Consider the following 24755-nt stretch of genomic DNA (forward strand, 5'->3'; position numbering starts at 1 on the left):
AAACAAAATTAACTTATATTTAAATCTCTGAGCTTACCAAACTCGCTCTGTATATATTGCAATGCTTATCCTTATTGCATTTGCACTTGTACGCCTGTATAAATATAACAAAACAAAGCTCGTTCAATATCGTGTGCCGCCGCTGTTGAGTGCGTGCTTGTTTAAAACAAGATCTCGCTTCTGCCTGTGTTAGATGCGCGGGCGAGCCCATATCAAAGAAACATACCTTTAAACGCTGTATCAGAAACAGCCCTCCGGCGCTGACTCATGGTGAGCTGCCGTCCTTCGTATAGAGAAAGAAAAGCTAGGTGTCACTGTGAAAGTGAGGCTAGTGGTTGCCTAGGAAGCTGCCACGCGCAACATGGAGGACTGTCCATGTGCGCACCGCCATGTTGGTGGAGGCTACAAATGTGTAGAATGACTTGGTGAAAGTCAGTTTACCTGTGCATTTCTAAGATGTTAAAATGTATGACATGCATGCGGTTGGATTGAGAACTGGTAGTGCTAATCCATAAAGTGTGCTGTATGTGTAGTAATTAATATTGGATACTTAATAAATATACCAACTAAATGGTACAGCTCAGATGTCTGACAGCAATGGGACTTGCCAAACAAATAACCAAATAAACATAAGTAAACAAAAGAATGAAAGATAAAGCAAATCTGAGTCCCAACGCTGATAATCATCTGGTTGATCCTCTTGAAAACATATTCACAGGAGGCAATCAAAACATATATATGAAAAGAATGAGCTGCATGTAATAGAAAGTACTAAATCAAGAAAAATGTGTTTTAAAAAACAAAGACAAATGAATAAGACTATGTAGACAAGAAGAAAGAAAAAAAGAAGAAAAAGATCAAACAGTGGAGTGATCATTCGTAGAACCAGATCAAGAATATGCTTGTATATGCCACATCAGGAATTCTTTTTTTGGCAAACTATTTGTTCAGAATGTTATAGTGAAACCACGCATGTTATAGAAAACAGTTCAAATCAAACTCCTCATTCATTCCTCGAGGTGACAGAGTGTCCAATCGGTCTATCCAGAACGCTTCTCTCTGTTGACGTCTTCTTCTTGGGTCAATGTTTGATTGCCGGTTGCTTAGTGTTTCCAGTATTTGGAATTTCAGTTGGGCTGCAGTATGATGCTTCTCAATAAAATGTCTGGCTACTGCTGAACTAAGATTTTTAGTACGTATACAAGACTTATGTTCATTCATCCGAACTTTCAGTTTCCGTCCAGTTTCCCCTACGTAACATAGTCTGCGTGGGCAACGTATGCTGTAGACACAGTTCTCAGTATTGCATGTTCCGAAACATCTAAGTTGAATCTTTTCACCTGTGTGGGGATCTGCATAACCTACCCATGGCATCGCAATCCTATCAATACGGGAGAGAAAATTATGTACTATCTGTATAGCCTCATCCATATCACTAACATATACATTATCTAGTGTACGGGCCAATACACAGCCTTGCTTAATTCCTGTGTTAGTAGCAATATCTGCTGAAAGGTCACCTTCCTTATTAAGCCGTATGGCCACCGTAGTGTTAGAATATAGGGCTATTATAAAGTGCAGCAGATTAGGGTCAATGCCCCATTTCCCCAATTTTCTCCACAGCAGCGATCGAACAACCGTATCAAATACTTTAGTAAAATGAACGAAGGAGACATATAATCTATCCTTTGTTTTACTATAACAAGTTGCAACAAAATATTGTAAAATGCTGACAGTGTTTAAAGTATTATATCCTTTATGGAACCCAGATTGGAAAGGGGAGGAATATGGCCGCTTCCTCGGCACATCTATTTAATTTTCTAAGCAGTATTGAGGCAAGGATCTTCTGACTCACATCTACCATGGCCAATAACCTGTAATTCACTGGATTAGCCTGGTCTCCTCCATTGAAAACCAGACCCATGATTGATCGACACCAACTATTCAGTATAAAACTCACCTTTACAATTTATTGAAAGAGTCGCTCCAGCACCTGAGCCGAAAATGTTGGGTTATTTTTAAAATAATATTGGACATCCTATCTGGTCCTGGAGCATGGAAGCTATTCATTAACATAATGGTATCCAAAATATCCTCAAAGGTGAATACTTCCAAAAAGCTACTGTTTATCTTAAACCCATTAACCTTTTCTTCACAGTACTCCTGGTTATGATATAAGTCCTTCACAGCCCTAATCCATTTGTTTTCACGAACTGGATTAATCTCATTCCTCAAAGTTATATTAGCGTTTGTCCTCACCATGGCCCAAAATCTCCTATCGTCATGCTTTCTCATAAGCTCAAATACTAGTTAACAGTTGACATTATGCAATGACCATTTATGGGTTTTAAGCCAATTTATGAAGTGAGTCCTTAATTGGACTTTTAGTTGGCCATTGCCATGCCAGGTGCGGCTAGGATCCTGGTTAATCAACTACAGCTATGATCATTCTTTTTGCCAATTGGATCTCTTGGTCGTAATGGGCGTGTGAGGTCAAATTGTGTATCTTGGGCCTATTATTCAGCCCAAGAAGCTGTTTCAGTGCCGGGATTAATAATGGCACATTTCAATTGTGTGCCTGCAACCACCCATATATCATCGGGCCATTAGCCTTAATCAGGTTAGTCAATTTATCAATTATTTTGTTGCTCCAAATAATTTGATTACCCGGAACATTGAGGGTAACTTGCTCACCATAATTCCCAATCTCACGTGGTTTAGGTAAGGTCTGCGTCCATGTTAATAGTGCATGGTCACTTGAGAGATTAAAAGTTGTCGTTAAAGCTCCACATTGATACCAAAATGTGTTGTCAGCATATACATAATCCAGGACTGACGAACTGTCTCCGTTCGTCCAAGTGTCTTCAATGGGTTTGAAACTCCTGCCTTTATTATTTAGACAGTTTAGATCATATATATTAAACGACTGGGCCCATTTAAGACTCCATCATATCTCATTTGTTTAGAGTGGCCCAATTACATGGCTTCCAATTTATTGGTAGCAGTCTTCAATTTAGGGGCATTCAGATCTCCCGCAATTATAATACTACCCGTAAATCGATGAAGCATCCATCTATTTATGATTGTATCAACAAGATCTCTTCAAGGCATATTTTCCTAGGTGGGGAGTAAAGATTTATAATCAATATACTACCTTCAAGAAATGATGCATCTATACTTACAGATAAGACATATGGCGAATTGTGATCATCACAAAATACTGTAGACAATTCATCATAACCTTAACTAAATTCATCATAACCTTAACTATGACATGCTGTAGCATGGTGGCATTTTATACACACACACAAACTTACCTTGGGTGGGGCAAAGGCAGAGTTTTTAACACTTATAGGTGGTGAAAGGCTAGCGCCGCGAACAGTCGAAATCCTAGGGGCTTTGATTTGAAAATATATGCAGGTCTGCCCACATTAAGGGTAGGCTGTCCTCTGTAGCCTGTGATGCTACAACTCATGTATATCCAGGAAGTCACCAAATGTAGCCCGTTACTCATCACACAGATTCCACAAGAAAATATGGACAAACGCCCAGGGGAGGAATTGAGCCGGAACAAGGCATAGCTGTTCTTGGCAAAAAATGTCTTGCCGAAGCGCCTTTTCGTGTACATACGAAACGCATAGTTCTCAAGCTTTCATGGCCCTTGGGCGGGTGAAAACACCCGATTTTGCATTTGGCGGGTGAAAGCCCATTGATTCCTATGGGCGTGTAGGGAGCTTGATGGGTGAGAGAGCTACCTAAGTGGGGGGTGACACCCGCTAAAAGCGTGTGAGTAGAGAGAGGTATGCGAAAAAGGTGAATCCGCTGCTTGGAAGATGGGTGACACCTGCCAAAAGCGTGTGAGTAGAGAGAGGTATGCGAAAAAGGTGAATCCGCTGCTTGGAAGATGGGTGACACCTGCCAAAAGCTTGAGAGCTATGCATTTATGAAATAGGCTCTTGGGATTTTAGAGTGGTTTACCAGAAGATTACGGTCAAGACAGGGCACCGGCCAGCATGCCAAAAGAGAGCCGCTTGCGGAAGATGCAGAGCCGTTTTATGGGAGGACCCCCACAAGGCTGCCTGATCTAAAGAAGTAAGATTCCATTGTTCACTAGACTTAAATAGCATGTCAGGATAATGTATGGCATGCTGATGAGGTTCTAAACCCATTGCCTGTCTGTTTTGACAAGTACATTCTGCCTTGATTAATTCATCATGTAATGCCTTCTGTGTGTGATCACTGTGGTATACATAGTTTGTGTGTTCCTAACAGCACAACTCTGTAGAATTCTTTCCTTCCTCTGGGAATTATGTTGATCATGTGCAATAGCTAAAATTGAAATGCATATTGATAAATGGAATGCCAATCATTTAGAAGTTAGCTCAGTGTGTTAAGCACTCATTGCAGAGAATATGTGTTCATATGCAAGATTAGAATAGACCATTCCAGCAAAGCTGGCTGAGCCTTTCTTATGTTTGAAAGTTTATAAACCTGCCTGCATATGTACCTGTTTTATAGCACAATAGGTGCTATTAACAACAATGTACCTGCACCTGATAGGGGTTGCTATAAAAACTAACATATCATCTGTATGGTGAAGGTCTGGACATTGGTTTGTTCAGATGCGGTGTTGTAAAACCTAGGCATTCACCTCCAACGATGAGCATAAGGTGTTAGTCCAAGAGGTGAATAAGTATCCAAATTCTAGACTGTGGAACAAAAGCGTTCATGCCTTTATCCTGGCTTTGTCAGCAGACGATACAATGATCCTGGTCAAATCATCTAATATGTCTTACATTACTGTGCTGTTTTCTGTGAGGTTTGCCTATCTGCATGCAGTGGTATTGTTTAGCCCATTACTTGATCTTTCTTCTTATGTAGGCCATTTGACTGGAAGGAGTGGTAGACAGAAGAGAGCGGACCAGATGTTGCAGGCCTCGGGCAAACATGTTTCCAAGTTCTGCTCGTTTGCCAAACAAAACGGTTTGCTTTTTTGTAAAAGTCAAAGGTTTTTATGCACGTTTATAAATGACAATGTCACAAGGCATTGTTTTGGAAGTATTTACAGCTTTAAAATACGAAAGAAAAACCCAGATTAAATGTGTTTAATAACATCAATTGGTATGCTGGGGTTACCAGACATTTGGTAAAAAAAAAAAAAAGGTCGATAGGACAAATGGTCGACACCATTTGGTCGAAAGCCAAATGGTCGAATTTTATTTTTTTTGATTTTTCACTATTTTTTTTTTTTTTGGGGGGGTTCCTCCCAACCCCCCTTTTTTTACCTAAACGAAAACCTAAAAAATATATATATTAATAAAATAAAACATTTGACCATTTGGCTTTCGACCAAATGGTGTCGACCATTTGTCCTGTCGACCTTTTTCTTTCGACCAAATGACTGGACACCGTATGGCTGGTACTTATATACTTCCCTTGATGATGGAGAGAATTAATCTAGAATCATTCTCCTTTTTTCTGTAACACCCTTCTATAATATTTTATTTTTTAAAATGGTCAGGTTTGGTAATATGATTTGTGTACTTTCCAAGTCCGTTTTATGAAATGAGATTGTTTTAGTTAATTATAAGAACTGGAAAAGAAAGTGTTCAAATGCAGAAATTGCAGAGTTGGCACACATCCACCACTTAACCAATGTGGGCTCCTGGGCATCACATTTAATCTTGCATTTCCTAACCTCTCAAAATTGCCAGTGCCTAATCCATTGAAAATTGTCAGCCCTTCAGAGTTATTTCCTTCTCAGGGTATGATCTTCATAAAAGCCTCATTCATGGGTTCTCTGGCTATGGTGTTGCTTCCACTAGAATAGTAAGCATTGATATATTGCACACCACAGGCACTTGTTCCTTTGATCTCTAATGACAACACAATTTGAAAACCAGATCCCACTTCTTATCTCATTCTGTCTGGATACAGACACCTTCCTGGTAGCTTCTAATCTGCATCGACTATCCATGCTATGATATGTATAGCTTTCTCCTTCCTTCTAATTGGTCTCCTCTATCCATGCTTGAGCCCGTTTGCATTCTGTGGGGTTGCTAATGTGAGTTCTCTCTCTATTCTGGGTTACATGTACCTTTTACATATGGTCCTGCATTAATACTACAGGCTGCATACTGTGCTGGATGCTATTGATAAAAAGTATCCTGTATCTATACTAGAACAGAAGTAATCTCTTTGTAGACTGCTAATGTTGACCTTCAAATGCTACTTGTTTATCATTCTGATTAAAGCAAGAGTGAAGATGGTAAGGGGCTTAAAGGGAGTAAACATGCTTATTTTGAATGCTGCAAGGCAGCATATCAACCTATAGGTAGTGCTCGGGACAAGGGGGTCGGGGTGCGACCAGATTTTCTTGATCACTTGATCATCATTCCTTTGGTTTGGTGGAGGGGGCCCTCAAAGATGTTCGTGCACAGGGTGCCCAAAAATGATTAAGATGGAACTGGGGAGATGAAACTTGATTACTGCATATATGATAACCCTCCCGATTTAGGCGAGAAACTGGCGATTTTTCATTGAAAAATATTGCTATTTTTCACGTTCTGCCGCCTAAAATAATTCTAGCCACATTGCATTCCTATTGGAAAATGTATGTCCCCGCTTTCTCTGATGCAATCTCCCTCCCAGGTTGGCATTTAATGTATGTTAAAGAAGCTTGATAAATACTAGATTTCGGTACTGGAAAGGAACACCTGTTGTTTCCCCCAAATCTCAAATGAACGTACACGGCGTATGACAACGGCTTTTGTTAGAGACAGTGATCTGCTCACATTACAACTGTAGTATTGACACCGATCGCATAAGGACACATTGACGCAGCTACTGTTTGTGCCCCAGGAAAACAGAGCTCCGCAGAACATATCTGTTGCTGTTCACTTGAAAGAGCCCGCCCCTCGCACCAAATCCGAACGTCGCAAATCTTGTGACCTGCACGTGTAACGTCACGTCATCCCGTCGCCAGTCTAGCACTGCGTGCTGTTGCCGGCTGTGGGAGCACTGTCAGATGATGCACGCGCACAGCTGATCATTACTCCGTCTCTAACGCAACCAACGGTCCCGCGCTGAGTCCCAAAAATGAGTGAGGGCAAAAAGGGCCCTCCCACCAGGGGGCCACCGCAAGAACAGCCGAACTGGTCAGCCTCAGCAGAGCCCCGAGCTGCACTTAAGGGAGAGTCCGAAGTGTATGATGATGGGACCAATACATTCTTCTGGTGAGAGGCTGTTGTGGGGTACATGGGTTGGGGCACAGTGCACACCATGCGCTTAGGGGAGTGCGGGGGTATGGAAGAGGCTCACTTAGCGAGCAGTGACCTGGGGGAACGGGCGCCCTGCCCACGAAGAGACTGTTACTGACCTACTCAATAAGTGGAGCTGTAGCAATTTGTTGGCAGGGCTGGGGTGCTTGCCAGTGCTGCCACCTCCAAAACCATTGAGCTTCTGAACAAGACAGGTGATACTGAATCAAACGTAGTAAATGCCTATATCTCTTTCAGCAGGAACATTCCCCTTATCACGTAATTTTTAGCCCCAATGTTATATATATACTTTTGCGTTTGCCTTTGTCTAATTTGTTTTTTCTGCTTTTGAGAGTGACGAAAAAAATAGATGAACAAGTGCCTTTTTATTGCATATTTACAAAATATACGGTTAACGTGTAGCAGGGAGCATATTACCCTTTTATAGATCGAAAATTCATCATTGGGAAGACTTTTGCTGAGCCCTTACGGATGAACTGCTAGGTCTTAATGATCGCTTTTCATAATTTACAGTGATAGATTTCAGAGGAATCTGATCACGCCTCATGAATTCATGTAAAATGTCGCAATTTTCACAATGTCTGGGTGTATTCGTTCTTTGCATCTTGACTAGTGTCACAGTTCCATTAGATATCTTTTTTTTTCCTCCAAGTTGTAACTTTGGGTTCACGACAGCAGGGATCGAAAATATGAGTTGATGATCACGAGTAAAAAACAGCTCCTCGATGCAAGGGATCGTCCCTTAAGTAGGAGCTTCCTCTGGGGAACCACGAGCTAGGGTCATAGTGCACAGTAAATCCTAATTTGTGCACGAGTTGTAAACTTTAGTTTTGTCTCCATATGCCCATTACGCTTTAAATGTCAATTTGGTGTCATTTATTGTCCTTCATACACATTGCTAAACATATGCAGTTGATAATACTTAGCTACGTTTTTGTGACTCCACTTAACCTGGGGAGTCAAAAGGAGCTCCTGGTTGCGGTTCGTTTCAAGATAACCAGGCTCTCCTATGGTACAAGCAGGAGCAAAATAGCTCCACACTCCTGGCAATTTCGAACCCTGCAATTTCGAACCCTGCAACAGGGGCATTTTTTGTATTTTTGCAATAACTTTGTGCATATGAAATGTTGACCCACAGCAAAGATCGTGTCTATTCCAATTATTGTGCCATGTGAAATAAAGCATATCACGAATATTATGATAATACTATAAGGAATACGGTACCAAGAAATTACAGTATATTGTACGTAATGGCATTGGGCCATATTACTACTGTGCCCATAACGCCCATCAGAACAGATTCGTATGGACCATTGCTTCTCCTCTAAATATTGTTCCCAGGCAATATGCACAGAATACTGCGCTATACAGTAAACATCATTGCTATTTTGCAGTAAAATGTATTAATCATTATAGTTCTGATAAAATATATATCTTTCACATACAAAGCATGCACATGTACAATACCATCCACAAGAAAACTGAATACTTTCACATTTGTTACACTGTTCACAAATGTGGTGCTTATTTATCTTTTTTGTCTTGTCAGTTTCTCCAAGCATAGTCGCTGTGAGTATGGGATGTTCTAGTGCTTTTTCTGCAATGTAGTACCTTTTTAGTCTTGATGATGATTTTTTTCATTGTGTATGGTTTTAAAAAACGTTAACAATACATTTATACAGAATATGCAAAAGAGCATTTTAAGAAAATGTAGTCTAAACACTTTATTGTCATACCCAGAGTTTTAAAACATTCCATGCACACAAGTTATTATACAGTAATGTTCCTCTTCATGCCAACTAGTGGTTTAGTGCACACAGATTTGGGGATTTCAGAAACCTAGTCCACCAGTATCAAAGTTCATGTAAGTGAATCCCTCGGTTTAAATGCTGCTTAAAGTGCAGACTTCTAACTGATGAATTATAAAGTGCTCAAGTGCAAGGAATTTAACCAGCTAGTCCATCGGATGTGATATCACTGCTTAGACACCTTTTCCCCAAATGTTAATTGCCGTGCCAATTAATTGACACAAACAGTTTCTTTACAATATGCCAATCTTTGTGCATTCAGAGCTCAACATACCAGTTTCCAGAATATCTTTATCTTTGCAAAATCTGCACATTGTATACGCCATGGTTATCCTATCACCTCTTTTGTTGACAACAAATTCCATCGGAATTGCAGTAAAAGCGATTGGGTAAACATATTCAAATAAGAAGCAGCAGCCACTCTCTTCTTATACTCATGGGCTAAATGTTTCAGCGACGGGTAGCCATGAAAAGAATCTGTTGTATTAATTCAATCCCCATCATAAAGAGCATTTTAAACTTTCTCACGGTTCGCTAACAGAGCCTCCATATCTAAATTGGATGCAGACAACACATTTTGACAGTATGACTTCTGGTGTACAACCTACTCCGAGGAGCCACCCAATGTACATATTACATGCATGTTTTGATTTCTTCATACAGTGACCCACTGATTGGGCAGCTTATTTTTCTAAACAAAGATAAAAGCCTCCACTGAGCTCGCACCCTCAATGATGGTTAGCCTAATTCAAATTGGATTGCTGCCATTGGGACAGCATTAGGTATATTCAGTACCCGTCTTCATATAGTAGCCTCTAATAATACAGATACACAAACTCCCTCAGAACACTGCTCTCAATACTCCCTCAGAACACTGCTCTCAATACCTACAATTAGTCAGGGGTTTGCTCCAAATGCCAGTCATACTTCTACCCAGTGCAGGAAATGGGTCGGAACATGAGAGAGCGGTCCTTTGGCATGGCTTGCTGCCCTATCCCAGGGGCTTACCCACGCCTGTGATTCAACGAGCAGGCAGCTTTCAGAACACTGCAGCACTGCTGAGACTTCAGAAAGCATTCTGCTCGACAAAGCACAGGTTGCTTGTGCGTGTGGAAACCCGTCTTCAGAACAGGATGCTCCCAGCGAGATCTGTCCTGAAGCCGAGTTACCACATGCAGGAGCAACCCATGTTTCAACAGACAGACACTTTCAGTAGACCTGGCATGGGCAACTGAAAATAGAAACGGCCAAAGCCTCACATGCTGCTTGTTGCTGCCCAGACTGGTATATATGGCCTGCAATGTAGAATTTGTTTTCTTGGGGTGAGTAGTGTGACCAACTAAAACTGCAGAGTCCAACTTCCATTTTTTTTTCTCAAAATAGTTTCCTACTGAATCCCAAGAAGACATGTTTCAAATGTAAAATTCTGCACATATTTATAGTCCCATCACTATGCTTTTATACAAATTGCCAGGATTGGGTTCTATGAAGTTATACTGTATTGGGTGATCTGCCCTGGGACCGTGCCCCGTCAAGGATGAGAGGGTTCCCCCAGTAAATGTTTCCTATTTCCAGCACTACTTATTCCCAAAGTCACACACAATATATTTTTGGTAATATCCAGACCCACACGGAGCGCTGCTTTTCATGAAACCTTGATTGACTCCAAGCTCTTCTCACATTACCCAAACTATGTTGAAGCTATTCACAACCTTCCCGATTAACATTGTATCTAAATATTCCCAATAAAGTAGGAAACGGATGCATAAGAGCCTGACCCTGCTTTCACCCATACAGCTCTAAGGATAAGTTTAGATCAGTGGTACTAGTAGAGCAGTGCCACAAGAAGGAGCTCTAATATTTGTACTGAAGGTTAAAATGCATCTTTTGATTTGCATGAGTTAAGTATGAATTGCCAAACGGTTAAAATACTTTTTTTCTTGCTACAAAATATAACTGGAATCATTTTACTTGCAACTTCCAGAAATCGCGAGTAAGATACTCCCACTTGAAAATTTTCTCTGGAGAATGACTATATTTCAGACTCAAGAATATCTCTGTGATTAATTAGTAAGAACACCAAGATTCATTTTTTGGGATCAAAGTCAGATTCACTCCAAGGTCTGCTCTTAATAGGTATACTCGCTCAGTTTTACTTCTAATAAGATTCTATTCTCTGAACACTGTTCTTGATTTATAAATGTCAATTAGCCTGTATTTAGTTCTCTACACAGAGATTTAGCTTTCAGAAGAAATTTTAATACAGAAGGGCAGGGGTTTTTTTTTTTTTTTGTATTTTTTTTAAAACATTTTTTTGTCGAAAGTCCATATGATCAGGGTGCAAAATGTGCCCTCGCCACTAGCAATGGGATAGTTTTGACTCTTGGCAAAAAAAATGGTATCCTTTGTGTAAGGATATCATTGAGGTGGCACAAGACTTTGTATTGCTGGTTAGTAGCTTGCAACTTGAATCTTTGCCCCTGAAATAACAAATAGGAAACACGATTACTCATGTTAATGATGAATGGGCACTGGGTAGTACAACACACACTGTAAATTTGAGTTGTATACTCTTGATTTAAACAGTGTGTATTAATTATATTATGTGTGTGTTGAAGATATGGAAATCTGGGGCATTCAGAAATCATGTAGAACGAGCCATAGGATGATTCCTTGTGATAACAAAATGAACACCAGATAAGATTATTACTACATCAGTGGTTGCAGAAAGATGTAGAAAGCAAAACAAAGAAACCACATTGGGCTGTAATATAGACAGTATTTCTGAACAGTCTGAAGGACTGGTCATTGTTAGTCAATTGTCAGATGTGAGAGTTGGAGTGGTGATAGAAAGTGTGGTGTGCGAACCATAGCAATGCGCATCATACCTGATATGCTACCCACTCTGTCAGACCTACTCTTGATGCGTTCATCTCCTCTGATCTTCCGATCTCGAACCCTCTCCCAACTCCACTGTCCTGGTCAGACGACTCCCTCCTCTCTTCCCACATGGTCCTCGGCCCTGACTGAGCCTACCCCAGCACTGCCAGCCTCCTTCGCGGTCATCCAACTGATGAAATGAGGGTCAGTCGCTGTGTTTACCTCCACCTTGATTCCCCCCTCATTCCTCCATGATTGACTCTCCCACTGACTCCGTCCTTGCGAATCTTCACCTTGCTATTGCTAACACTCTTGACATTCTTGCCCCTGTCATGAGGATCTGCCTGAAACCTGCCTCCAAGCGTAACAGCTGGTATGACTCGGATCCAGCCGCTCTGAAATGCAAGTGCAGAGTTGCTGAACAGAAGTGGCAGAACTCGGGGTCATCCTCTGACAAACTGACATGTCGCCTACTCCAAAGGCAATGCCGTTTCTTCATCCGCTTCAAGAAGAGGGCCCACATCCAGATCCGTATCTCTGGAGCCCCTAACAACTCTGCTGAACTCTTCAAAATCTGCAAGGAACTAGCCAATCCTTCTGCAGTCTCTACCTCGCCTCTCCCTTCTCAGGCCCTCTGTGCTGCAGTGGCCACCCATTTCACCTCTAAAACTCAGACCATTCTGACCTCTCTCTTCTTCCCCATCCTCAACTCCTCTACCTGCCCCCTGCCTCCCATGGCTTCTCTTCCACCCCCCTCCCACTCTATCCTCCTTCTCACCTATTGCAATGGATGAGGTCTCTAGATTAGTCCACTCTATGAAGGTCTCATCCAAACGGGTGTCTCCCTGTTCTGGGTGTCTCCCTGTTCTTCCAGAACCATTAAGGACAATATCTCTTCCCTCACTTTGGATCTGGCTGACTTCTGCAACTACTCCTGTGCACACCCTGCTAATAAAGCCTTCAGCCGACCCCCACCCTTGTGTCCGTCTAACTATGGCCTTATCTCTACTACACCCTTCCTTGGGGAAACTCCTGGAGAAGTTGGTCTTCCCCTAAATGACTCAGCACACTGAGCTTGTTGCTTGTGTCTCCCTCCCTACTGTCTGGCCACCTGGCCCCTTAAGAGTCCAATAGGGTCCTGGACATCTGCTCAGTCGCCACCAGCACCCCCCCCCCCTGCATTGGCCTCTGGACCCACACCCGCCTGTCTGGTGGATTGTCTCTGCCCGACACTTACCTATTGGGTGGTAGGCTTCCCTCCTCGCCTGGGACGTCTCCGCCCTTGAACTTACCTGTTGCCTCCCCAACAAGCTACTGTGACACCACCACCCCCCTGCTCTCTCCCTCCAATCCGCCTCCCGACTGGGGGACCTTGCTAGCACCCCCCACCTCCTTTTTATACTTCACTGCACTTGCACGTTCTGAATGTCACAGGGCCTAGTAGGACCGCTGTTTTAATTATTTATTCATCGTTTATTTGCTCCCTTGTTCCCTTCCCTTTTGCTGTGTGGCGCTTTGAAACACTGTCTTGTTAAATGCTGGAATGTGATGGTACTTCCCCACGTAGTATAGCAGCCTTCCTGAGAAGTGCCACTATTCCATCATTAATCGGTGGTTATCCCAATAAATGTAATAGAGCTAATGGAAATTGCATGTACTGTGATCTGACGTGGCAGCACTTACTGCTATGTTGACCTCATCTACAATTTAAATCTGTGTCCTGTATGTCAAGCATGTATCTATGCAACAGGCACACTAACCTACCAATAATTCTCTTTATCGTTGGAAAATGGGATCTACGAGTTAAACCTGGATCACTGCAGCATATGTATTAGCTAGCTGAGTTGAAATGACTTGGTTGGGCACTTTTATTTACACCTGATTTTGAGTCTGGCTCTTCACCCAACCCAACTGACCTGTAAAAGAGCTGTCCGATATGGAATTCTGGATATAGTTGCACAAGCCAGTACCTCTGGAAGGCCGTAGTGCTTTGGCAGTATTGACTATTTGTACGGCATGAGAGGGGGACACTTTACAAAAAGTGCCGCATTGGGAGCCCTATAGCATGAACCCACCCTTTACTATGCTGGCAGTGTACATTGGACCAACACAGAAGAGGAAGAGGCATTTCCCCGCACTATACCCTTTTAATCCTAGTGCCAGCACCGAAGAGGAACATGCGTTTCCCTGCACTCTGCCCACTTAATCCTTGGGCTATCTACTGAACCTGCTAAGTGACTGCTATGCCACAAAGTATAGTTGATCTGAGGAATAATGCAACCATTACATTAAAAAAGTTACGCTGCTCCGCATTAGAATTTCTCAGCTGGTATCGTCTTATGGCGTCCCTTCTCAGAAGAGCTAAGATTTAACATTCTTCCTTGAGCTTTCTTTACAGCAAAGTTGAGCTTAAATCAACCAGATAAACGTCCTGTCTGTATCATCGTTTCTGAATATGTAAGTTTATTTTTGCTAGTCCCCTCTATCGGAAATCATTGAGCAACACCTTTTCTACCCTATTATCCTGAATAGGATTTCATCATCATTGGAAGGTGTGATTTTTCTTCCGACTCGTTCCAGTGTCTGATGTTTTGGCTGCTGCAAATGATCTCGACTGGGGTGCATTATAGTAGGATTAAACTTGTATGTTTTTCAGGCTATTATACATTCTGGTTCCTGTTAGTTTAATTGTAATAGACCTTCATCTGTTACCTACCATGTCAGCCCGAACAATATGTTTTTATTGCAGAATATTTTATTTTCCAAAAACAATTTTAATATGTTTTATGCTTGTGGATTTTATTGTCAAATGATAAGTGTTTGATACCATTGTACCATTATAAGGCCCACTGATTTTAGAATCTGATTCGAAATAAACTGAGTCTCAAGAGCTGCGATGCTCCAGTATAAATCTGCAGAGCAATGATGTTTCATTAAAAGTGTCCGATGTGCTGACAAAATGCTGGTATTATGCCGTTACACCAAATCCTGTCTTGATTGGAAGCACTGGTACTATTCTACTAACAAGAACTGGCAAAGCCTGTGGTTTTTGCTGTTTGGTGAAAATTTTTCCATGCGCACAGACAAACTTTGTGAAATGGGGTAAATGTTAAGGGGAAAGCAGACAGAGTGGCAACAGACAAACTTTGTGAAATGGGGTAAATGTTAAGGGGAAAGCAGACAGAGTGGCAAAAGCTAACCAATGTCCGCTGAAACCAAAAAGAAAAACAATAAACACTCAGGCTTTTTCATACACGAATGACACACCAGGGCTTATGTAATTCCCAAACTTCTTCCGTTTCATAATATCACAAATCGTCCTAACGCCCTCGCCCCTCGGATCTTCTCCCCATGCCCTTGACCACCAATTCGCAGTTTTTTCTTTTGCACCAGATATTTGGTGTACTACTATACTTTGGTCCAATCCCGCTTTTCATTTGTGCGGGTAGACCATCTACCACTTTTAATATTAATTATAATAAACATTCTTCATCATGAGTTTCCAACAATTGCCCCGGTTCTTTCTGGAGCATCAGTTTCCTGCTGTACTTCCATTAGGGCAGACCGAATAGAAGGCGAGCTGGAGTGTCTGTTATGATGGCTGCGGAATGGCAGCAGCATTTCACGCAGCACCACGCCGCCCCTGCCAACAGAAGAGAAAGTACTATGAGACATACTATAGTGGCAATGTAAGGTTGCTCCGGTACTCACTGAATTACTGCACATTAACATCTTCTGTGCCACATATTTTTAATTTTCGGTGTGCTAACTGAAACGCCTGCTTCTTTTGATGATAAAACATGTAAACTTTTACTCAAGTCAGTTACATGTCTTACCACTTCAGCCACCTTTTTAAAACTCCACAGATCAATGTGGTATCAGTTTAGGCCATCCTATCAACATATAACATTACTGTTCGCTTTTCCACCACTGGCCAGAAAAACGTAAACTGCTTAGTGCTTGTATAAATTGTAAAATGCACACCGAACTCTGGTGTGGCGGTCCATTCTACACAATGATCCTTATCTTGGAATAACCTCCTTTCTGCCAGGCTATATTCGACCCCTTCATTTTCCAAACACTCTGTTTCCGTCTAGAATGATGTGTCCATTCCCTAACTTCCTCAGACACTGCATCGGAGTAGGCTGTAAAGTCCATTATTCCCAATAAGACCCCAGGCTAAACCATAGATAGTGGGTCATTCCAGAGGCATTATTGGGCAGCGTGGTTTCCCATCTTGTAGGGTGAGTTGCATCCGGCCCACAGTCCGGGTAATATTCGGCTGGCCAGGGCCCACTGTCCTCTGATTGGCCCATATGCAGTGACTACGCATTCTTTTTCTTCACAGCACCATTCACTGTATTTCCAAATGTTTCTCCATTGCCACAGTCGGTCTGGTATTTCAGAATCACTTCTCAACAGGCTGGGAGGCCGACTATTATGCTTGAATCGACATTAGCTGGGTATTCAGATAGTCTTGCCTTTCTTCACACGCCATATCCAGGTCCAAATTACTTCCAGCTTCAATCACATCTTCATCATCCTTTGCAGGGCACCCATGGTGATTTGGCTAAGCGTGCAAATTACATGGAGCATACCAATTTGTGCCTCCATCCCCATCAACTGTGCCCGTGATATGAGCACAATAGCCTTTTTTTAAATTGACCGATAGTCTTCTAAATTTGTACTTTTTATATATCCCCTACGTGGCAAGTGCTGTAAGCTCCACTCTCCACTTTATCTAATGCTTCCCTTTTCTGTCGTCTTTCCAGTAATTCTTCCTACTCCCCCCCCCCCCCCCGCCCCCCTTCCCCGGTACAATTGCGATACTGAGTGATAATTTGAAATGCAGACAAAGGGATAGTAAACGGAACTGTGGCGACTGTCTCATTCACCACCATATACCTGTAAACAGCTCTTTCTGGATCTGAGATCAAATTGTACCATAACTTGGTTATATACTTGAGTATATGTACCCCCCTGGGCATTCGGCTGGCTGTGGTATAAATCCCAACCAAAGGTCCACCCGGCATTCCCAGCCCAGCCCCCTCTCAAATCACAGGTTCCGCCTTGCCAATGCACTATCCATCCTTTCTTATGCCACAGCCAGGCCCTTGCATCACTGGTAGCTAATAGATTAGTCAGGTTTTTCATAGCTAATACGGTATGTAGAGAGGAGTCAGATTCTCCTTTAGCTGGATTAGTTGAAACAAACAAAAATAGACAAATCAGCAGGGCAATAAGACCTACACTGCAGGGTTTGCCGCCCTCTTGCATTGACTCGCATGCACCCATGTCTGGTGCCCCTGAACCTTTACTGCAGAATTTGAGACGAGAGTCACGGTGAAGGGCCCCTTCTATCGCAGGGCCAGTGCTGTCTTTCTCTGATGGACCTTATCAATTCACTGTTGCTGGGCTGTAGGGAATTACCTGGAGAGTCTGGTTCCTGTGGCAGAGCAGCTTGAATCTGATTGTGAATGAGACTGCCAAAAGACATTAAAGTCTTAACGCATTCCAATAATCGGTCATGGGCACAACTTTCATCGGTGGATCTACAGGCAATCTCATTGGTCTTCCATAAATAATTTTAAATGGGCTCAATCCAGATTTTCTAGTCGGGGTACTTCTTATACTAAACAGAACTAAGGGGAGGGCATCTGGCTAGTTCATCCCAGTTTTTTGACATGGCTTAGCCAATTTATTCTTTAAAACCCCATTCCATCTCTCAACTGCCTCTGCAGACTAGGGATGGTGGGGACAATGCAAATTGTGTTGAATGTATAAAGTCAACAATGTTTTTATTATGTTATTCACAAAGTGCGTTCCCTGATCAATATTAATACACACTGGGATTCCAAATATGTGCACAAACTCTCAAATCAGTATCTTTGCAACTGTCACCGCATCAGCTTTCCTACAAGATAAGCTTCCACCCATTCAAAAAATACATCCACAAATACTGACAATGATTGTACTTTGGCAACTGTAGAAAATCTATCTGTAACCCCAAAAGATGTGCCCCTTGCCTGACTGGCACACTTTCTCCCATGTTAGCAAACACATTACGCAACTCTGACAATACTCTTGGGCCATTGTGCTGAACTCTGGTGCATACCAGCACTGTCCCACATAGTCAACCCGTCCCTACCTTCATGTGTCGATCCATGATACACCCTGACCAAATAGGATAGTCACATTTTTGGGACCATTAACCAACCGTGTCCAACTCTCTGAAGGGAGTTCTCATGCAGCCAGCAACCTTTCTTAATTCAATTGGCCTTTTTACAGGGAGGTGCACTCTCCCGCATCTCGGCAATTTCTTCCAAGATTTGAAATGGTGTCTCTTATTACACTGTCTGGAATGGCAAATCATACAGCTCACTATCTTCTGACTCAGCCACCAGTTTGGCAGTGCTGTCAGCGAAATCATTCCCTATACTGACTGAGTTACCCAAAGCCTGGTTAGCAGCACATTTTATGATGGCAATCTGGTCAGGTAACATTATCGCATCCAAAATTGCTGAAACATACTGTGAGGGGTCAGAAGTAAGGCTCGGAACCAATGGTGGCATATTTGTGTTCAGAAACATTTATTATCAGTAAAGGGTTGGAAAATTGCCTCTTTCCTTAAAATTAAGCGAGGTTTCTCTGCCTCTACGAAAACTAATAACAGTCAGAATGTCCAAATTATAAAGTCTGTCTGTACTGTCTCAAAAAGCCTACTTCTGTCCCTAACAGTATTAACATAAGTCAACTGTGCAAGGATGATCTCTTCCTAAAGTAAATGTGTTTTTTGTGGTTCCAAGTAACAGAAAAGTTCCCAGTCTCTTGGGGGGGAGGGGGGAATGGCAGAAATTAAGAAAAGTTCAAAACGGTAGGCCTCCAAAGTTAGGGTTGTAATCCTTTCCCCTAGATTCTTTATTATAGTGTTCTTCTCCTCTTGAGGCCCCTCAGGCCTGTACCTGCTTCTACAAATATCAATAGGCAGTTAACAAGAATATCCTCCTAGTGCTTCTCCTGTTTTTTTTTCTACCAACATGGCACATTCCCTTTGCCAAGTGTAGGATTTGTTGCACTGTATTTTCGTCTCTTGTTTTGGGTGCAGGTGCCAGACTTGTAATATAACTGCTTGGTTCACTCTCCTGTCAAGCAGTTATCCTTTCATGAAACGTCCTATTTAGATACGGGTCCCAGACTCGCTACATTCAATCTGGCTTGGTATACTCACCTGCCAAGACTGTCCTTTCATGGACTGTCCCTCTATGGGTCCACGTCCGAGACTCGCAACTTTCACAGTTGTTTGGTTTACTGCCCTGCCAAGTAACAGTTCCAAAATAAGCTTTCTCTCTATGGGTCCGGGTCCCAGACTCGCAATATTTGGTTTTGTTTTGTTTCAGTTTCTCATATTGGTGCGAGTCCCAGACTCGCAAAGTTCAGATTGACTTTTGTTTCTGGCATTCAAATGAGTCTGTGTCCCAGATTTGTACTTGGTTCCCAGGGTCCCATACCCCCCTTTCTGCGGCATCCACATTCACCCCTTTGTTCCCCCGGTACCCCCTCATACCTGTTTGCTTCCCACTGGAAGAAACCAGCATTTCCCAAGCAGCTGCAGCTTCTCTGGAGGCTCATGTCATGTTCAGGGGTTTGCCATGGGTGGAAGCGTCTTCCCAGATGTCTGCTTATTCCCAGCGGTGCGTCCTCACTGCTGGGCACTTTGCCTGTGCTCGGGTAGCCCGGAGGTTCCAGGTGGCAATAACGTTAGCAGTCCTAGCTTCTCTGACCTTGCTTTCTATCTCCTCTCCCTGCCCTCTCAGCTTCCCTCCAGCTAGCTCTCATCCTGTTGGCAATGGCAAGGCTTGCCGATTTCCTCCCTGGTGCATCGTCTCCCTCTTGCATCTCAGCTGTCTGATATTTAAACTCCCATGTTGGGAAAGGGAGTTGCCTTTGACCAATCACAATCCTTGGGAAACTAGAGTGCTTGTTCTACTTTTAGATAATGATCCTTGGACTCCTGTTCTAACAGACTTTGTATTTTCTAGGGTTTGAACTTTATAAAGTATATAAGATTGACTAACCTGACTATAATAGCTATTGGCTTTATCAAAAGAAGGGAGGCGAGAATTGAGCATTGGAGAGGGGCTTCGAGGTACCACTGCGGGGCCATACTGCGTGCCCTGAATGTAGTCGTCCTTAATCCCATTAGGGGGTTCCTTAACCATGTGATCATCCCTCATTGCACCACCCCCAAGGTGACTGTCGTACGGTGGACACACCTCCCTGGCCCCATGGGAAAGGTCTCTCCGTAGGGGCGAAGGGATGACATCCACAGAATCATCATAATACTGATTGCTTTTTGTAGGTGTGGTGGTCCAAGTCCTGAAACCTCTCTGCTTCCAAATATGACCAAAGGTGTGGGCTGCACCAAATGCATATCTCAAATTTGTATAATATAAATGTTAACTGATTATTGAGCTGCCAACCGGCAGGCTCGTGCGAGTGCCACTATTTCAGCTCCCTCGGCTGATGTTACTTTCGGTAGTCTGCCACACTCCACCACATCCTGGAGAGTGCATACGGCATACCCCAAAACCACCTGCATCTCCCCATCCCCCTCAGATTCTGAAAACTCTATCCATCCACAAAGTACTCTAGGTCTGGATCGGTCAATACATCAGAAAGATCTGTACATGGCTTTAACAGGCATCTGTCCCTGCCACACTGTCATTTGGAGTGGCATCAATGGGCTGGATGAGTGATGCTGGATTCAGAACATCTTGTCAAGGTGATATTAGACGAATTTAGCTACAGCATCTCATATTTACTTGATCTCGATAAATAAATATGCTGAGTCTTAGTCTTCAAGAGGCGATCCTAGGGCTATATTCCCGCTCTGTTCCTCCACCAGGGCGGCAGCAGCCACTTATCTCAAACAAGGAGGCATGCTTGATTGTTTTGAATATTTATAACATGCTCCTGACATACTTAACCGTATAGCGGCGCAGCTGGAAATTAGAAATTGACCAAAGCAGATTACGAGCTAAAAACAGATTCAAGGCAAGAGTGGTCACTGTCACATGATGGTATTCTATTATCCAAACAGGAACGTTTTAGTGCCCTACGGAATTGATGACGTATCTTCAGGGCTCTAATTTCTCTTGACTGCTGTTTCACAATTTTTGGCCAAAAACAGCAAATCTTCTCACTGCTTGACACAAAGACAGATGAAGTTATACTCAATAGCAGCTGGTCCTTTGATCGTAAGCACCTTGGAGGTTGATATCGACTAATCTTATTGCTCACGTAGACTGGTACTGATCTGTTTAAACATTTAAAGATAAGGCATGGCACCTTAAATTTAATATGCTCTTCCACTGCCAGCCAATGCAAGATGGAGATACATAGCTGATTTACTCAGCCTGCAGACCAATCTAAATCAGCAAGCTATTAAAGTAGTCCATATGGGCATCCGGTAAGACCCCCACCACTGTTGCGTGAACTTCGTCTGAAATATATGGCAAACCCTGCTGTAGCAGTCTCAATTAGTAGAAAATTGTCTGTACCTTAGCTCCTACTTGGCCTTCCTTACCCAGATTGTCTTGCCAAATACATCCCAGGTTTCTTACCCTGGAGGCAAAGCCTAACTTTACACCCAAAAGATTGGGAACTGACCATTATTTGAAGGCTGTGAATAGATGTCTAGGTCCAAATAGGACAAACTCTGTTTTGGACACATTCAGTTGGAGCTGATTAGTAGACATCCACTCATTGACTTCTTCCAGGCAATGTTTAACCCTAGTGAAGGTTTCCTCAAAGTCGCCAATTTTGATGGGTGTCGTCATTCCTCGTGCAACTGGATCTAATTCCTTATGATAGGCTACAGGTTGGATGGCATGCTTCTGGATAAGAACTGCCACTGTGAACCCGTTTTTTTTTTTCTCTGGACAATACAAAGTGAATCCCTTTTTATGATCCAGCAGCCGCAATACGGTTTATCAGCCAGTAGTCGTTAATCTTAACAAAATTCCTTTTGGCCTCCGGTGTCCGTGGCAAAGGGCCAACAGTGTTTAGTCTGGTATGGTTCTGGGGTGGTTTCATTATTTCTGCAAATCCCAGTATCCATTGCCGACAGTAGCCAACAGCACAGATAAATGCTCACATCTGCGTTTTAGTCTGAGGCTTCGGTATGTTGTATACAACATCCTTTCATTGAACTGGATATCAGACGAAATACTTTCATAAGATCATGTCCCAAGTAGTGTACCCTAAGGGAACACAACTGTAGCTTCTTTGAAGCTTTATGCCCTTTCTCTGCCGGCGCAGTCAGACATACTCCAGTGTTTTTCTTGCAAGCCTCATATGAAGGAGAGGCAATCAATAGATCAACGTACTGATTTTCCTGCCAATTTTATATCGTCCAAATCTTTCTTCATCTGTTGTGAAAAGAGGGTCAGAAACTCTGTATAACGGGTCCTTGTGTATTGGACCTCCCCATGTGAAAATGAAAATTAATGCAGACTATGCTTGTGTATAGGTACTGAGAAATATGCTGAACACAAATAGACTACCGTAAAGTGTGTAGCATCTGGTGGTATGCAGGACAATATAGTAGCCAGATTTGGCACTACAGGGAAAGAGAGGGTATCACCACGGCATTGATAGCTCTCAGGTCTTGCACAAAACAATGTATGTCCTTACTCGGCTTTTTCACAGGAATAATCGTTGTATTGCACACACCCCTGGTCGGTACAATGATTCCCTCACTCAGTAAGGATTCAGTGACTGTGGTGATAACTGCTTAAACTCTGCTTCAGGCTTTAAAGGGTATTGAGGAGGTTTACTGGCAAACGGGTCTACCTTTATCTTCACTGGTTCAGCAGTATGAATATAACCCACTTCATTATAATGGGTGGTCCATAAACATTTTGGTATAGAATTAATTAATCCCTGTAAATTCCCGGACCATCGCTCCTCTCTCTTCTGCCTTATCTCCCGGATCCACACTTAATTCAGCCATTCCTGCCACCATGTTATCCGAGAGCACTCGGGAACACCCCAACTGGTGTGCAGTAAATGGTGCATCTTAACTTGCACAACAAATCTCTCCCCAAAAGATTCACAGGAGATGTAGGGCTCAAGATGAATGTATGGTACTCAGTAATGGGTCCCAAAGCAATAGTCAAAGGGTCAGTTACTGGGTGAACAACAGTGGTATTCAAAATACTCACTGTTTCTCCATAAATTGGGAACATGTATTCATTCGTAAGCCTGATCTATTTGCTTTTATATCCACTAGGCATGGTATTGGTATCTCTTGCACACTACAGTGAACATAGGGACAGTCCTGATGAATAGGAATCATTGGTGCTTCTAAAGTCCACCCCCCTTCTGATTGTTGGATGAACGGATTTGAGTTTGGATTGGGAAACAGTCATCGGCTCAGCCAGCCCTGGTTGCCTCATAACCTGTTCTCCCTGTTGCGGTACAGGCATGTTATTTGCGGTATTATTGCATTGCAGTGTTAAACTCTGTGGCTTAAACAGGCATTCTTCCAAAGATCTTCTTGTTTACAGTAATTAAAATCCAAAGAATGTGGTGCCATGGCTCCAGGAGCTCGTTGATTACTCCAACCTCCCTGTCATCCCTGTGCTCCCCATGTTTGCTGTAGCACGTCTGTTGTCCACTGTCTTTGCTGTTACGGTTGTCCCCCAAATCCTCCCTGTGATATTTAATATCCGGGTGGGCCCCCTGGCCTCCGCCTCATCCTCTTGTCTTATCCCCTTTTGGGCCCGATTTCCCTTATAATGTGTTTCACCCTGCAGGGTTCGAAATTAGGATTCGGTGAACAGGAGCTAAAACCAGCCCATGGGTGTTGGGCATCACCCTGTAGGCAGGAGCTACCTCAGGGGAACCTGGTGCAACCATAGATGCTCCTTTTTACTTTTTGTACATTTTATATTAACCATTGTGTTTAAATGTGCATTTGATGTGTTATAATTCTTTTTTATTGACATTCTCAAATAATCAGTTATTGTCATGTTTACATGCTTAGAAGGCACCAGTTGGCCCTAGGAGCCAAATGTAGCTTGTGGTGGCTGTTTGTTTCAAACACACCAGGCTCTTCTATGCTAGAAGCAGAAACTAAATAATTCCAAGCTCCCCTCAATTTCGAACCGTCCCCTGTAACTGCCCTTGCAGACTCTGCATCTGTAACAACATAAGCTTGTTCTAAAATGTCTCCTCCTTTTGGTTTTAGCAGGGAATGCAATGATTCACCACCAGCTCTGCTAACGGCTTGGTCTTCCAAACTGTGTACACATTCTTAAGCTGCGCAGTAGACCTGTCACAAACAAATTCGCAGTAGCCTCCTGAGCTGTTTTTACCGGTTTAATAATACCAGAATGCTGTGTGAATACCTCCTTTTAGCCGGTCTAAATAATCAGCGGGAGATTTCCCCCTTATTCAGTTTCATATTTTTGCCCAATCAGTCTTTTGAGGGTACACCTCTACAACTGCAGTGACTATTCTTTCCCTAGCTTGCACCATGTCGTCCCCTGTACCTATGTCAGCTGCTGGCCAGGCCGCCTGCTCCACCAATCTGTGACCTCTGGTGGCATCGCTAGTCTAATTAACTGATTCATAGCCACCCATAATGGAATGTAACACTGTATCAATGTCTGCAACTCGTCTACAAACTGTTGGGGTTCCTCCCGTATATCAGCAAACTTTTTTGAAAATGTTCAAAGGTCGTCCGGTATCCACGGTACATGGACAGTGACCAAACCCTGCT

At 42.8% G+C, this 24755-nt stretch overlaps 1 protein-coding gene across 1 annotated transcript in view; it reads left to right on the forward strand.

Annotated features, from left to right (window-relative positions):
• The first annotated feature begins 6932 nt into the window (after positions 1–6932).
• The window catches only part of PTDSS2 (phosphatidylserine synthase 2), a 1317303-nt gene continuing 1299480 nt past the window's right edge, over positions 6933–24755 (forward strand). Inside the window, exon 1 of the mRNA XM_069624133.1 lies at positions 6933–7235. Coding sequence (XP_069480234.1) covers positions 7099–7235 — 137 coding nt within the window. The 5' untranslated portion in view covers positions 6933–7098. The remainder of the gene's footprint in view (positions 7236–24755) is intronic.

Source organism: Ambystoma mexicanum, chromosome 11 (genome assembly GCF_040938575.1).
Source record: "Ambystoma mexicanum isolate Mex_15411 chromosome 11, UKY_AmexF1_1, whole genome shotgun sequence".
Classification (NCBI taxonomy): Eukaryota; Metazoa; Chordata; class Amphibia; order Caudata; family Ambystomatidae; genus Ambystoma; species Ambystoma mexicanum.